Source organism: Ylistrum balloti, unplaced genomic scaffold (assembly GCF_031769215.1).
Source record: "Ylistrum balloti isolate Yb309-2 unplaced genomic scaffold, AGI_CSIRO_Ybal_v1 Utg369916, whole genome shotgun sequence".
NCBI lineage: Eukaryota > Metazoa > Mollusca > Bivalvia > Pectinida > Pectinidae > Ylistrum > Ylistrum balloti.
This window is the reverse complement of record NW_026782036.1, coordinates 2,033,476-2,050,818: the sequence shown is the minus strand read 5'-3', so window position 1 is coordinate 2,050,818 and position 17,343 is coordinate 2,033,476. Positions and strand designations below refer to the sequence as shown.

The 17,343-nt window shown below is 32.9% G+C and overlaps 1 protein-coding gene across 1 annotated transcript; it reads right to left on the bottom strand.

The window, feature by feature from the left end:
* Positions 1 to 8,622: 8,622 nt before the first annotated feature.
* LOC132546821 (calmodulin-A-like) lies at positions 8,623 to 16,385 on the bottom strand. Its single transcript, XM_060210537.1, has 7 exons — positions 16,350 to 16,385; positions 11,665 to 11,710; positions 10,908 to 11,051; positions 9,968 to 10,077; positions 9,505 to 9,595; positions 9,126 to 9,182; positions 8,623 to 8,702 (listed from the first exon to the last, which is right to left on the bottom strand). Exons 1-7 carry the CDS (start codon positions 16,383 to 16,385, stop codon positions 8,623 to 8,625), a joined length of 564 nt encoding a protein of 187 aa, XP_060066520.1.
* Between the last annotated feature and the right edge of the window lie 958 nt (positions 16,386 to 17,343).

Here is a 17,343-nt window from a genome sequence, read left to right as displayed (position 1 = left end):
TAGTTGAAGTTGTTACAATATTGTTGATGCATTTTCAATACCAATGCACCTGTTAACTAATCTTATACTTTATGTATCATACTTGATCTATTTGATCTTTCCTTATGTATTTTCTTTTTTCCCATCTTCAATTTATTGCTCTTGTTTATTCATAGTTCTATCATTCTATCACTACGCTTCATCTTTTCTCTGCCTCTGATGTTCTTTAATGTCCTCCATGAAAAGTTACACAAAGATCAGAAAGTACTTAAGTGGTAAAATTTTGTATATCTTCTGAGATCCGGGAGAGAACATCCCAAATCAGGGGGAAAAAATCAGATTTCAATTCCTATGGTTCATTTAAGAGTGCAAACAAAAGATAAGTAGGTTTAAGAATAGGCAAGACCTCTTTCATGAAATTTTTTACAAATTTTCAATAAACAATGATATGTAACAGATAATGGGACTTGGACTTATTCAGCTGGATTTTGGTGATTTGAAGTTGGTTGGTGAAATGTTTCCCAGGAAATTTCTTGTCAGGTTATATGAATGCAGTAAATACTGCTAAGTTATGTATTTATTTGTTTATAGAAGTAAATAATAAACAACGCCATGAGATGGCTTATTCTACTTAAGCCTTTTAAACAGTGATTTTATTTCAGTTCAAGTAAAACTGTAAAAATGAAATCATAAATGTTATTAAATTTTAATGTTATTTCCTTGCCTTTCTCAGATTTTTGTTTAATTTTTGAAAAGAAATCTTTCTGTTAAATGACACAGGCTGATCACAAGACATTTGGTATACATGTAGCAGAATGAGATATATGTATCTTGAAATGAACAACTAACACCGCTGACTTAATTTGATGGATTTTGCTTGTATGATCGTTCTATGGTTTATCTTATTTACCAATAGCATGTATGTACTGATCGTATGTGAAGAATGAGGTGTACAATGTATATATATTTTTTTCTTAATTAAGACCAGTCAACGTTATCAATGCAGTTTGAGTGCTGTCAATCGATGGCACATATATATTCATTTATACTAAAACAAAATTCATCTATGATAAACTATGCATACTCTGTACATATTTGTTATAACGGATTGTTTTTCTGTGTTATTTTTATTAAATATTTCAAAGAATGAAACTAAAGAAGTGATTATGATTGAGAATGATTGTTAATTTGAAAAAATAAACACTTTTGTATGTTGACACCTATAAAGCTATTCATAGATTGTATTGGACAGTTATTTTTATGGACAAATTGCATGTTAATTTGTAAATATACAATATGTAAATATAGTTGTTATATATTATGTAGTAAAGTTATTATATAGTCTAACACTAACTTTGTATGACATTGTTGTAGCACTGATTATATCAATATTCTTAATGTTATAGACTAAGTGATAATTATGTTTCACAGTGTTCTGAACAGTATAACAAAAACAGACGTTTAATGGACAAATCTTTATGCCATCGTTAAGTTACAAGGAACAAAACATTTTTGAAAATTTCTTCAGGACACATGCTGTATTATGGAACTTGGTGTCTGTGGTGTTTCGATTGAAAGTTGTTGCCTGCCTGTATGTTTTATTAACTGTAAGACAGTCTACTCATGTTCAGTTATTGTGAACTGTTTACCTAGGTGTTGATATTAAGGTGATTATCAGTTGTTTCAAAGGAGAAATATGTTCAAATTAACTGGAAAATATGTTTGTCACGCTTAATATATTTCCATCTAATTAATGATTAAATGGTATTCCAACTTTGATTCCTATAAATTATGTGTTTACTATTGCCGATGTGTGGTTGCGAGATTTCCATTGTGGTTATCAGGTAATTTAGCGAATAGAGATGAGTGTTTAATTGGATAATGTATCGAGTAATATGTTTAGTGTTTGCACAATTACAACATGATAAGCCAGTGATACTATGACACATTTTGTACAGCACGAAAGTTTAAATGTTGTGAAAGAGTTTTACGTTACTGTAGAAGTTGCTATTTTGGAGAGGTTTTTATCTTTCTTATTTTCCAAACTCAAGAAAAAAAAATATGTTGAAAGTATGTTAAATAAAGTCAAAGGCCTTTTAATGTTTTTTTTTTCTCAAAAAATTCAAATATCGCAAAAAACAGTTTTTGCAGTGTGTGAACTTTGTGTTACTGAAGAATCCTTGAAGCCCTATTATACGCATCATTTTACGTGATTTAGAAAGTTTCTTCGAAAACCTCCACTGAGTGATATCTACTAGGAAACACTTGGTGGGTTTGTTGAAGTGGGTCCAACTGAAAATACAACTTGATATTGTATTAAGTTCAGAACACCGCCACGGAAGTGCAGCGCGCGTTTGTTGAAGTCACAATTAGAACATTAGTTTATAGTCTCTCTAGAGCTCACAGTATGTTCATATCCGTCTGGCAACAGTTGTAAATGGAGGCAATTTTTACATCGATATTATTTTTTTCTGTTCTATTTGTCGTGATATTTTGTACAGTTTAAAGAAAGAATGAACATTGACAAGAATGGAAAGAATCGATTGTCAGTTAGGAAATGTGGTATTTCTCTAATACACATTTATGGTACTGATATTTTTGTAATTATCACATGTGTTCCTATATACTAACCTGTTAAGTTTAATACTATTGAGTAAATGGACAGTTTTCATACGTGTATAGCAAGTATCAATAGACTTGTAATATGAGTTTGTGCAATGTATATTTTGAATCTCATTATCCTTGAGGATAAATCAGTGTAGAAATTGATAGCTCAGATGGCTCTATCAAACTTCTTTGATTGAAATTTTCAGACATTAAATAGAAATTGAAAAAAATTCCATTTGTGTGTTAAAAAATCCTTAATTTGACCCAATACACTGAGCTTGAACTTAAGAAAGTATGAAAATTTCAAATCAAAATATTGATAATTGATAAGCTACACATCAATGTTTTCAATCACTGATGCATTGATGTGTGCTTATATAAAATTAGTAGCTGGAAATAGAAATGTAACCTTACTGAGTATCAATATTTTCTATTAAAGCAATATTCTTACATAAATTAATCGAGTTGTGAAAATTATTTTTGTTATGAATATGTTTTGTTAAAAAGATCAAATGCACAGTTTTAATCGGATATAATTGAGCCCAGATATATGGCCGAATTATTCAGGGTTTGGAATGCACAGTTAGATTAGATAAGAACATTTTGAATGAAAGTGTATGTATTAGTACAATATGTTAATTATATTACTTTGTAGAAATGAATCAAAAATGGAAAATAAAAATAAAATAAAGTTGAATGTTGAAAAAACCTTATTATTTGCAAAAATGACCAATGACGTGATTTCTTTCATATTCCTGTTTGTTATCCATGAAAAACACCTTTGGTTGGGTTACCTTATAACTACATGAGTGCTTTAATAATGCTGAAATTACTCGTATAGGTAAGTCAGTGTCTGTGTCCGAATGGATCGGATTAAGCAGAATTGACATACTCTTAAACAAAGCAAGTAGCGAGATCACCTAGAATCTCAATTTAACCTTGTATGAAACTATGGCAAAATGCAAACAAACGAAAAATACGAGGAGACAACTGAAACAGTACAATGGAAATAGACATGGGTGTTTCGGAAGAGTCTTCTGGTTTATCGACGAAGGTCGCCATGTTAATCTTTGTCAATCCACGTAAAGAATGTCACATCATGGCGTATAAAGTCACATATGGACTCGGTTCCTTCTTGTCACAGGTAGCCGCATATAGACACAAATAGTAACACTTTAAAACAGGTAGTGACACAATAAGTCCCATGACACAGTCGCATATGGACAGAAATATTCCCACAATGATAAGGTATATAACGAGATAGTCACATATGAACACAATAAGTCCCAAGACAAAGGAAGTCGCTTATCACCACATGGACGCAATAAGCCCCATTATGAGAGGTATTCACATATTTGCTCAGTTATAAGTCAGTAATTAAAAGGTGCTATTCACTTGTGAGTCTTTTGAACAATCTTTCATTGTGACACAGGTAGTCAGACATTGACAAAATTAGTTTCAATATGACACATTAAGACACATATTGACACAATTGGTCTCACCTTAAAACTAGTAGTCAATGACACAATCCCATTATGACAAGATATTCACATATTAACACAATAAGTTCCATGACACAGTCGCATATTATTTATCTTATTTAGCCACACATGGACAAGATTAGCCCCACAATGACAATAATAGCCATATATTGAGGTAATTAGTCCCACTTTGAAAGGTGGCAAATATTAACAGAGTAAGTGCCATGATACACAGCCACATATCAACACTATTAGTTACATCAAGGCTTATTTAGCCTCACGTGGACAAAATTAGTCCCATGCAATGTCACCTATGGAAACGATTCATCCCAACGTAAAACAGATAGTCATACATTGGCACGTTTAGGACCACAATGACACCCCCATGTATGACCACAATTAGTCCCACAGTGACCCAGGTAATCACTAATTAACACAGGTAGTCACAAATGAAGTCAGTCCCATCGTGACACATAGTCACCTACTGACTCAACGGATAGTCACGAATAACTTCATGAGTCATACTATAGGTTATCACACAATTAGTCAAATAATGCCACCGTTAGTCAGTTAACTACAATAAGTCACACCATGACACATTGACATAATAAATTACATCATGACACATGGAGGCATATAATGAGACAACGGAGTACGCAATGACACATGTAGTCACTTAATTTATGACACCGTGACACAGGTGGTCACATATGAGCACAATTAGTCCCATAATGACACAGGAAGCAACAAGCGAACACAATCAATCACACCATATAACAGATATTCGCATATTAACGTTGCACTTATTTACATTAAGACAAGTTAATTACATATTAACATAGTTAGTTACACAATGATTAGTGGTTTCATATTGGCACGATTGGTCACACATTGATACATAAAGTCACGATTTGACACAGAACGTACCAACCCTAAAAGCTGCCAAATAAAGTCAAAATCGACCCGTCATTCACTGACACCAGTTGTTGAGCATTGACACAGGTAATCTTTAACATCCAGAAAATGTTTTGAGAGAGAAAAAAAAACTTCGTTAGAAATTAATAATCGAATTAGAAAAGAAGTAGAAGAGCGTTACAGGTTTGATGGGTTTTTCATTAATATGATGTGCATTGTTAATTGAGAGAAATTCCAGGGAGAAAATCGATGTACTAATGATGAACTGAGATAGCCACGAGTGTATTTCTCTGTATATTATTTACCAATCTTTTCCTTTATTTGCTATGTGTAATAGGATTTTATTAGTCATGACTTGTGGATTGAATATAAAGTATCTTCTCAGGGATGCAAGCAAATGTGCTACATTTCGGGAATAATGCCTGTTTTTCATGTTTCCTGACTGAAATTATATTGTATGTCATTGTATGATGGGCCTTAAATAACCTGCGTACACCTAGGTAGAACATATATCGATATTTTCTAATATCTGTTGCATGAAAGGCATTATAAGCAGAAATACAAATAACATAATATAATTATATATGTGCTTTAAAAGAGTATTTAAAAGAGGACTTTCATCTCCAGTAGAAAATAACAGCAATAACTGTTCTCATAAAGTAAAGGGTGCTTTCTTCGACGGTACAATTTTTCGTGGTTTCAATAAAAGCTAAATGAAAAAATGAATGGCATATTCATGGAATATCACAAAATGGATGTCCGTTTTCTTTACTAATCTTATAAATTCAGCAGTAACTGCATTGTTTTCGTGGATTTCTAAAAAAAATCATAAAAAGGCGCAGAAGCTTGATATTCGTTTCAGAAAAGAAGTGACGTTGACCCTTTTTTATATCACCTCAGTTGAATTTCTGGAAACCACTTACACTATTTCTTGTGATAAACCAAAAGGCACCGAAGCATATTTGGTTGAAAAGTTCGTGCGCAAAAATTTACCTTGATCAATGTGTTAAAAATCTGAAAACTAATAGTTATTTGAAAGGCCCAGAAACACGGTGTTTGGCTGACTGAGTTTTATCATGGAACCTGGCGAAGGTTGTGAAACGATTGACCGTTATTCAAGGTCAATGTTACAACATTGAAACAATTTCTTCTGACTTACAAAAAGCTCATGAGCATGGTATTTGGATATAAGGATGAAACCAACAGTTTGCAAAAAGAAATATGAAGCCATATTCAAGGTCACAGGGGTCAATTTTTCGAAACCTTGAAGCTTTGTCTACTGATTAACCAGAAGGCTCTGAAGCATGCGATTTAGCAAGTTGGTTACTGGGGTAAAGGTCGATAAAATTTGCGAAAAGAAATGATCTTGACCCACATTCAAGATCAAAGTTGATTGGAGGTGCCCTCTGTAAATGGTGTACGTCTTAATGTGATGCAGGCCCTTTGGCCTCTTGTTTAACATTGTACAGAAGACATTCGAGTGCATATCAATTTACAATACTTCAGAATAAGTTACAGTAGAGCCAAATTATGAAGTAGGCAGCATAATACAGCTGTTTCGTCCTTGTAAGGCCCGTCAGTGATGGTTAACTATACTCTCTCTAAAAAAAACTGACATGACTAGAGAAAACCAAATTTGATTGAAATCAAAATCTAAATGGAGAGGCACACTAGCAGCATGATTCCATAAGATATTTGTCTTATAATTACAGAGACCATCATGTTCACATGTATAAACTGAACCATGCTATCATTGTAATCAATTTAAATGTGGCATGCAGTTTGTACAAACGACACGGACTATAAAAGAATATGTCAGTATTTATCTGTTGTTTTTGTTGTCACCAATTTTTTTCGACCATTTTGACCATTTCTATCATGAAAATGTCTTGTGACTCAAATTGACATAGAACTAAGATACATTATACTCCCTTTAGTTTTTTTGTAACTCCGAGAAAGATTTTTCAAATTTCTGTAAATTCACATTTCCTATAAGGTAAACGTAATTTTTCTTTGAATTTTAGACCCTATATTGCTATATTCAGTTCGATGACGCTCATACAACAATTTCTTTTTGTGCAAACATTGGACATAACACGAACACGGGTAAAGTAGGTTTAAATAGTGTTTAATTGCATGAATAAAAATCCACATAGCATCAACAGCTTACCGCGTCGCACCAACTGAACGCAAATTAGAACTGTAGCTTAAATTTACTTTGAAATAGTTTTTGATAAAAACACTTTTACTTTTTTACTCTGTGGACCCGATAAGCTGTACATGCTTTGTTCAAATAGACTTGGACATATATTACACTTATCCCAAAGATTATAGTGATTGCATCCGACATGAAACTGTTAATCAACTATCATCTAGAAATATATTGAGACCTGACGAATATATCATTAGACTTTGTTAAGATACATTCTATGTTAAGAAAAACTAACTAATGACAGTTTTTAGATATTTAGCCATGCGTTTTCATGAAATATGACATTATACAATTTTGTATATTTATAGCGCTTAATAATATGGATGACTTATATAATGAAAGTTTCCAAAATGATAACAATAAACTATTTTATTTCAGCTTCAACTGTTAATATTACAATGCTACTGCTTGTAAACAAACTTTAACTGACAAGCCAGCAATTCAAGGATTCATTTTGTGATACTATATATGTGAGAAGAGTTTTGTCGTGAAAGATTTTGCATTACGGTATATAACAAAATTTATATTCACTTTCTTGTCCTGTGAAATCTCACAATTACTATACCAGATGTTTTTTGATGACTTAAAGTTTTGCTATTTTACAGAAAGCTTGAAGCAAAAGGCAAAGTTTATCTGAAGTCTTCAAATGGGCTTGCCTATTTCTCTATTCGTATGCTGATTTTATGTATCTATATTTAGCAGTTTTTTGAAAAATCAATAATACACAGTGAAATCATGTTTACGGTTCACTAAGATACTAAAAGTAAATTTAAAAGGCAACTATAATATGAGCTAAGAAAAAAAATTATAATCAATTATAACAAGTGTACTATACAAAACTGTTAGTAGCATACAACAAATATTAACAAAACAAGTCAAAAATTGGAGCAGAAAACAGATCAGTATGGAATGAAAACAAAGGATTTGCTCTTGTATATAATACACATACTGTCCAAGAAGTAGTCATTATTGATATAGCTAAATTTCTTGTGTTTGTTATACAACGGAATCACCGAAAATGTTCTCCGATTCAAAACCTGTTTCTCTTACACAAATTGTATTCTATAAAATATGCATACATCTAAAACAATCTAATTAACATGAATGATTTCCCCGAACCACAAAGACAGATAAACAGTGACAATACCTTCATTAAAGCTATTTTCCTAGATTAAAACAAATCATATGAGAGTATTGTATATCAAATACAAATTGTGCTTAACTGTTACCAAAGATAGTCCCAATCTCGGTTAAATGGATGGAGTTGTTATATTAAATATGCTGGTGATGTCCTCATTTTCCTTTTATCGATTTCCGAGGTTCAACCGCCTTTGTCGACATATAGGTATACGATAAGTATGGTTTTGATATAGTCTTCACTTTACATGTTGTTATGAATTTGATATGAAATATTGTCTTCCTTGAAGATTAAGCACTTGTTTCATCAGAGGAATTTTTTTGTCCTTTTTTGTTATCGTCTCCGTCCTCACACATACAGGCGATAAACTCTGTAGACACAAAATTCAAAACATCAGATGCCCAATTGTTAAACTAAAGATCGCTTTATTGTTATATATACGTTTGAAAATTTAGTTATAAAAACAAGACTACATCAAACATGCTGAATCACTTCTCTAATTGCATGTTACAATATCAAACCTTTTTCATCAGTCAAGAGATTCTCAAGATAATCTTATCACATGTATTCCTTGTTATTTTATGAATATATACATGTAATATCGTTTAGCGTTTCACTTCTGTGTTATGAAACCTTTTGTGACGCCAGGTTTAGATAATGAGATGTTGTCTTATAATCTCAAATTACACTGTGAATAAAGCTTGACGCCGAAATGTAAGTTTTTGACAAAATGTGCCTTACTCATCGGTCGTGCGATAAAAAAAAATTCTAGTTCATTTTTCTTTCTGTTTACCTTCGAAATCGATCCTTCCATCACCGTCAATATCTACCTCTGCTATCATCTCATCAACTACAATTCAAGGACGATAATAATTTAATAAGGGTGAACTACATATTTTATATATAAATCACATTGGCGTTGTTCTTGAAGACATATCAAAAACATGTGGGCTTGTGAACTCATTCTACCACCGATTCTTTACCTTTTATTTCCTGGATATTAAGCCAGGAGAAAATATTTCGGGAATATTCAGTCTATAATTACTGTTGAAATAAATCTTAACGGTAATAAAATTCTTTTATCCCGACCTTGTAAACAATGGGTGCTTGGCCCTAAATATAAATGTCCAGATGACTCATGGTATACCAGTTATTTAGTATGGTTGACCTACTTTCGTCCTCCGTGAGATCTTCGCCCATACATTGTAGGACAGCTCGAAGGTCTGAGGCACTGATGTAGCCGCACCCTGTTTTGTCGAATACCTGTACAAGACAGAATTGGCATTCTTTTTACTTTTAATAGTCACTCAACATTACTCGTTTTTGCGTTTGAAATTATAACGTTTTTATTGTGGAATATTTGATAATTGTGTTCTTGGACATTTGTTTTTCTCTCTACCAAATTTGATATTCATTTTCAAGATTTCACGATTTTATACCCTACGCAAATACAGTTGTTTGATGCAGTATGCTAATAATGTGACGGTTCTGTATCTTATTACAAATTTTGATTGAAAGGTGCGTTTCTCTTGTGTATTTTTGTACAGTCACCTAGCTATCATAACTATTAATATGGAAAATATCAATTGTCTGTGAATGTTGCCCTGATATTTCATATATTGACCATAGTCTTACCCTGAATGCTTGACGTAACTCTTCCTCCTCGTCCTCCTCTGACTGTTCACTGATACCACCCATGTTGGCCATCACTTGGACGAATTCCTCGAAGCTGAATGTTCCATCACCTACGATAAATAAACGATAAAGGTCTGTGTTCACAATTTTACGTTTCTACCACACACAAAAACACACTAATTTGTATACTGGACAGATGTTTGACGTTTCTATTGCTTCGAGAGATTGATGATGATTGAGACTGTAGGTAGGCCGTGGTCTACAAGCAATATGAATGTGTTATTCACTGGAGGAGTGTCTTTTGTTCAGTTCTCTAGTAAAGCATGACATCGAGCAACCGTCTGTATTCAAAAAAATAACTTTAGAATTGAGAAGCTGTTTACATACAGATTCAGATTACGATTCGTATGTGTCGAAACATTCCATCATCACAAATACGCATTACTAAAGTATATTAGGGGATATCAAGTTTTATTCATGCCTGTTACTTTTTTATTTTGGGGTTTAAGGGTAAAATTGAAGCAAAATGGGTGTATTTGTTCGCCGAAGTCTTCAAGAGGCCTATACTTTTACATGCACCTATTAATCGGGATTTCATTTCATCCTCGAAAATTGCGGAACACGGAAGCCCTCGAAAATCAAACCCTTACAGTAAGCGCTTCACTTTTGGTGAAATACTCTTAGTCTTCGTAAATTGATATTAATGCCATTGATAAGAACATCATATATGTATTGGGGTTTTGCTGTTTGAGACCAAGTTGATATTGGAGGAATAAAAACATGAAATGTTATATTACTGACAGTATATATAAATAGGAATAAAATAATCAAAACAGAGGAATTTCGGTGATGCCTTGTTGTAGCCGTAGCCTAGTCAGTATAGCAGACTTAATGAAAAAATACTGGAATTTCATTTTCACAACTTAAAACAGTTACCAACCGTCTATATCGATTTCCTTTAGCATCATGTTTAGCTCATCGGTGTTTGGGTATTGACCAAGATTCCGCATCACCGTCCCCAACTCGTCAGTTGTTATCGACCCATCACCATCTTTGTCAAACAGCCGAAATGCCTCTTTGAGATCTTATTAAACAGAAATAATACAGCATATACATATGTTTCAACGGCAATCTGATGGAAATAGAAATATTGATATGTAAAATTAATAGCAATTAAAACAAGAATAAACAATACTAAAAAGATAAATAATATTCTGACACTAATAAAGATCATTGTCTAATTTATGTCTAATACTATAATACGAAATATCAACATTTGTTGATTTCTGACTTTTACAAACAATCAATTCACATTGGGTCTTCGTGCATATTTCGTTTTGGTCAGAGTTGTTTATCTTCGAAATCCAAATATCATTCCTTCATTATATCACAGCTAAACTTTTATAATATCTTCACTTTCAGTCTAAACAATTTGAATTAGTTATATCATTGAACGAAATTGATGTTTCTGAAAACGTCACACCAAATATATCAACCAATGATTTCTAGCTAAACTGATGTTGATAACTATGGACGATTAATGCAAACACGCTCAACATTGTATTGATATCTGCTAATTGACAGTTTGCTATGATTGCATATTCACGGGAAATGTGAAAAGGACCGATAATGTGATTTTTAACATTAACAATCAAGCAAATTTACAATACAATTTGGATTGTGATGTCAAATCTTACCTTGCACCTGATTGGATGAATACCTCTGTAGGATGCTTTCATTTTCCTACACAAACAATAAAAGTTCGTTAGTCATGTTAGATTAAGCTATCTATACTTAGAAATCGATACAAAATATCACATGAATGGAATTTTAAAAGAACCATTTCTTCCCCTGTCGACTATATCAATAACAAGAGAATATCAACAGAATCATAATCCAAACTCACAATCAACCAAACTAAAGCAAAGTAGACTCCTGGAAATATAAAAAAAAAATAGTCAGACCAAGTGTTTCGGAAGAGCCAACGTAACTTGCTTCATCAACGACACTCGCCGTCTAAATCTTTGCCAATGGTTAAATTTACTCTATAACAATAATCACGTGAACATGATAAAGGTGATATATGTGCAATATCATGTAAATGAAAATTTCAAAAACAATTGGTCAAGGTATACTGGAATTTTTGTTAAAACATTTTCAAAGACTGTATTCCGGTATTAAATAGTATTTCGTTGTAACACAGGACAAATGATGTTGAAAAATCAGAGCAAAACACGCTTTCTGAGACGATCTTTAAACAGGTCTCAATCTCGTGAACCTAGAGAGGAAACATCAATATCTTTATATAACTGACATTAATGATGACCTTTCTAAAAGAGAACTGGGTCAGTGGCAAGGAAGTCAGAAAACATATGTACACGTTTATATGGATTGTGACCCTTTAAGGAACAAATTGACATTTCGTAAAGGTTAGGTGATGTAGATGTAAATATATTTGGTAGGCGCTGGGCCGATTTCATCTTGAATGCAATGAGGTATTGTAATAACTATTTTAGAATCACCTTCGAGTTAAAGGATATAAATTATTCATATACAGCGTTATGCCGCTAAATGTTTTCCCACGATGCTGATGAAGAATCAGTTTCACAGTTGTTTCGCAAAATATTCGATAGTACATAATTCTGTTTACATTATTTTAGAATAATAAATCCACTATATTGTCGGTGTTTCTTGTCCTCTGTCCAGTTTTCACTTGTTCTATGATACCAGTTTGTCACATGTTCTAATCACTTTTTATTTTCATTCACGACGATGGGCATACTATGTGTTTAACACATACTTCCATCTAACATTCATCATTGCTGATCAGTTCCAATTATCTTAATTTTTCTTTATAAAATCTGTGTTGTCTGACGATATCGCCTGAAAAACATTTTCGATTTGATGCAGTAACTCTTCCTCTTCATGAATATTTTAAAGTTCCTTGATATCAATTACCTGTCATCATTGAAAGTGATCTAATTCCATTACTTTTATCAGATGTCCTCATCAGAAATAGACATAAAACGTGTTTGAACGATCTCAGATAATTTGTTAATGTTCCAACCTAGCTTTTGCTTACATGCAAACACGACAAGATGAAATCTTGTAGCTAATGTTTTATTTTTGTAGGGTTCCTAGAAAACAATTCGATTGTAGCGTGAAGAATTGGTTTAATAGCTATCTTTAGACCTCACATGCCAAACTGACATGTTACAGCTAGTATGTATTTATAGTTCTTTTAGAATCAGTCAATAATGCATATTCTGAAATTTACCGACACTTAAATTGGATTCTTGGAATAATGCACCGTCTCCATATAAAGATAAATCTAACCCCATCCCTTTTCCATATATTCCATATTTTAGAATCCAACAATCAGTGATGAGTCGTCTAAATAAAATCCATTTGTAGGTATGAAATAATAGAATGCTGAAGCTGTATTGAAGGTAATAAAACGCAATGTTCACCTGTGATTTATCTTATAAACAATGAACGAAAAAAAAAAGAGAAGAAAATAAGCATTACATATGATGCAATTTTCAAAACAGCATACCATGTTACAGATTTTGTTCGAGTCAGAATGCGAACATTCTTGTTCATGTATTTATTGTACTTGTACATCTTATAGATTTATACATACATGAGGCAAAGCACCAATGAAAATCAAATGTAATGAAAACTCATTAGGGGCCGCGATAGATCAATTGGTAAGAGCGGTTGTATTTTTCCGCGAGCTGAGAAACAGAGCTGCCTATTCTAACGTGGGTGTGCGTCCATGGGAAAGACACTAGACGGCATGCGACGGGCTTCCCGTATGTTGATCATTGAGGTTGCCACTAATTCCTTCAGAGATGACGCCCACCTCAAAATTACCCTGGCAGTACGATAACAAACAATATAAAGAAAAAAATATTGATCAGACATCACTGATGTCATAGAGCTTCGTAAATGAAAGAACATTCACATTGCTTTACAGATTTCGACCAGAGGACTGCGAATGATGGAAATCTCGAAATTACACCTTTAAATTATCATACCAAATCGCGGTGTCGCGGAAATGACCTATTATACGAAAATCGTTTGTGGAAATATCGGAGAAAGTATGTGCTAATTTTCTATTTAGGAACACTTAGCTATAGTGTATGGAAATGAAAGCTGGCAAATTTGAGTTGTATCAACAACATTTACTCAAAAGATTGCATGGCTAGGGTATAACTTATTTCAACTAGTATAGCATTTTGAAGCTAGACTGTATAGTCGCAAAAATGATAGGATAATATAGATATCCTGATGGTTGCTTATGTAATCGAGCATCCAGTATCCTATCTGAAATCTGTCCCACAGATTGGAACTGTCCTTCGTCTTCAATAAAAAGAAGTTTACACCTCTTTATTGTACAGTGTAATAAGAAAGTCGTGTTGCTGTCTACGGAGTTAAGTATATTTTTACAAAAGAAGTTCTTCTGTGCATACTTACTAAAAAAACCTATATATGATTTGACATTTGCATGTGAAATGTAATCAAACACAAGATATGTTATAGTAGCGATGTCATGAACATGTCTGTATCAATCAATAGTTATGTAACATATCATCAGTTTTGGCTTCAGGCAAATAAGATCAATTTGTCAAGGTGTAAGATAATATCTAAATGCATATTTTTACGAAATCGATACAGTTCTATATCAAGAAATATAACGGTGTTGGTAAACTAAAACCCGAAAAAAAAAAAAAAACAAAAAACAAAAAAAAAAAAAAAAAAAATGGAAAGTCTGTGAGCCTATTTCGGTGTCCTTGGTGGTGATCTATTTATGTCCAGCGTCCAGATTTCATAAAGAGGACATGTAATCGATTTCAATATGTCTTAAAGGAGAAAATGAAGCTTCTATTTGTGTCATATATATTTTGTTGCTAAGCAATGAAAATCCAGAAATACTTACTTCCTACAACAAGCTCGCAGTTTGTTTTGATACTAGACATACGTTTGTTCCGAGAAAGTATATATGCTAGTGTTACAATCATTACAGATGGGATCAAAGAAAAAGCCCTGTACTGGAGTTATCTTTATCTTGGAGTGATTTAAGTTATCTTTCTCTTTCTTTCCTGTATTTCATTTGAATACTGGGCTTCAATACAAAGCATCTACGTCCGGTTCAGGGAAGTCTTTAACGAGAACTCAAGCGATGCTGAAGATATGCAATCCCATCGTAAAGAGCAAATATGTGTACCTGATGGTGGGAAGCATTTCTTTCTACCATTATTACGTAAGTGGAGAAAAGGGGAGTTTACAATCGGCTAGTTGTGGCTGGAAATAATTTAGAATTGAGAAAAGGCTGAACAATATCGATGTAAAGAAGATATACACCACATGAGGTTTGTTTATTGTCAGTATACTGTGCACCTTAAATCTACGGCTACAAAATACGGTTACTAAGAATTAAGAGTCAGCCACATTTATCTCGAAATTTCCCTGAAATTTATCAGTTATGACAGACACTGCATATCTATTTTCATCAAAGCATGACATTACCATAGCTTAACTACACCAAACAAAATCTCAGTCCCTTTCAAATAAATGTTTTTAAGACCATACAAAAGAATATTCATTAAATCAATTTTCGTTTTTTACTTGAAAAATATTTACACACCTGATCTTCAAGTTTCTGTTATTTTATTTTTGTTATTTAGTGATAACAACACTTTTTGTTTTCCCATTCTGCTTACTAAGTTTTGCTCAGTCGCCTCCAAGGTGTTTCAAAATTTAGGCTCTCAACATCACTTTCGAATCCTATAAAAAGCCGTGTTTTGCATTAAATTCTTTGTTTGATTCTGCTGTATCTAATTCCAAATATGTATTGAAAGATGTCTTATGTACTCTCCTTTTTCAAAGTATAAATGTATATGCAAATTAGAATGACAAAATGTGAAGAACATTAACAGGGGAGAAGTTCCCATTGCCAGAATTAGTCCTAACATATAATTCTTCCGATAAAAATCACGTGACATCATGAGGAAAAACACATCAAAATGTTTATTACATAAACCCATGCTGCATTTAATGTATTAACAATTATACATACTTAGCCTTGCGACTATTTTTCCTTAAAAATGAACTACGTATTCATCGTCAAGAGAGAAATTTAAAAGGAACAAATGTAACATCGCAGAGATAAAACATACATCTGGATGTTCTGTTTGATAAGTGCAATAACGCACAAGTATCTATTTAATTTGCTTAAATTGTTTAAGTCGCGCTTTGCTTTGATATAAGCACGAAAATGTATCATAGAAAAAAGTTGCCAGTATCTAAAATTATTATCTCATTTCGGCACTAAATAAAATAGAAATATTACTATTGATAACACAAAGTAAGTACATACCCTCTCGAGTGTAAGTTGTTTCATAAGGCGTTCCATCTTGTTAAATTCATGAATTTAAACTATATACAATATTCCTTAAAAACAGGTTGATGCTGAATGGAGGACCCGGATGTTGATATAAAGTTGGATTCGGTAGTTACATGTGAGTGTTGATGGTGCACTGGAACATCTCTTACTAACGAGATGGTGGTAGTGTACAGCATAGCTAACACATGACTACATCGTTCTCCCAACTCGATAATTGTCCAATAAGGCCTCAATACCGTCAACACTGGTTCTCTGTATACACAATGTGTGATGGAAGGTTTAGATCGAATGTATCGATCTGCAGGTGAAAAGAATATACTGGCATTTTCTTTGATACTTTGCTACAATCCAATCTAATGGTCTGCAGCGTTTACACAACATACAAAACACCAAATTACTTTTTCTTAAAGGAAACATTCAACAAGTTGGATCTTCCTGTTTTTTATTATATACGTCTGTGGTGAATGTTATTCGCCTGCGGGTCTGGCTTTAATCAATGTGAAACTTCTTTCATGAGGTGATCAATTACAGTAATTTGAAGAAATACAGCTCAGTGATTTGGAGAACTACAGCCTATGGGCGTAATGTCAGATGGCACAAAATTGGTCACCAATCATGTCAATATTTTCTTAATTATGTTTACTTGTGGTTATAAAGTAAATAACTTGTAACTTGTTGAATTATTTCAGACTAATGAGATTTATGTTTGTTGTTTCAGGGCCGAGGTATTGATTTTCTATGATTTGATTGTTATCGATTTGTTGAGAGGCGATTGCACCCGATGGTCTTCCGCTAAATACAACACATTGTCTAGAAACGTTAAGGAATATTCTCCGTGTAGCTAGTATCTTAAGTATCTAATTACATCTACAGCATCTAAACTACTCTTACAGGAAATTAAAGAAAGATGAAAAACAGAAAAAAAAACCACACAAAACAAAAAAACAGTCCAAAACGATGTCTGTAG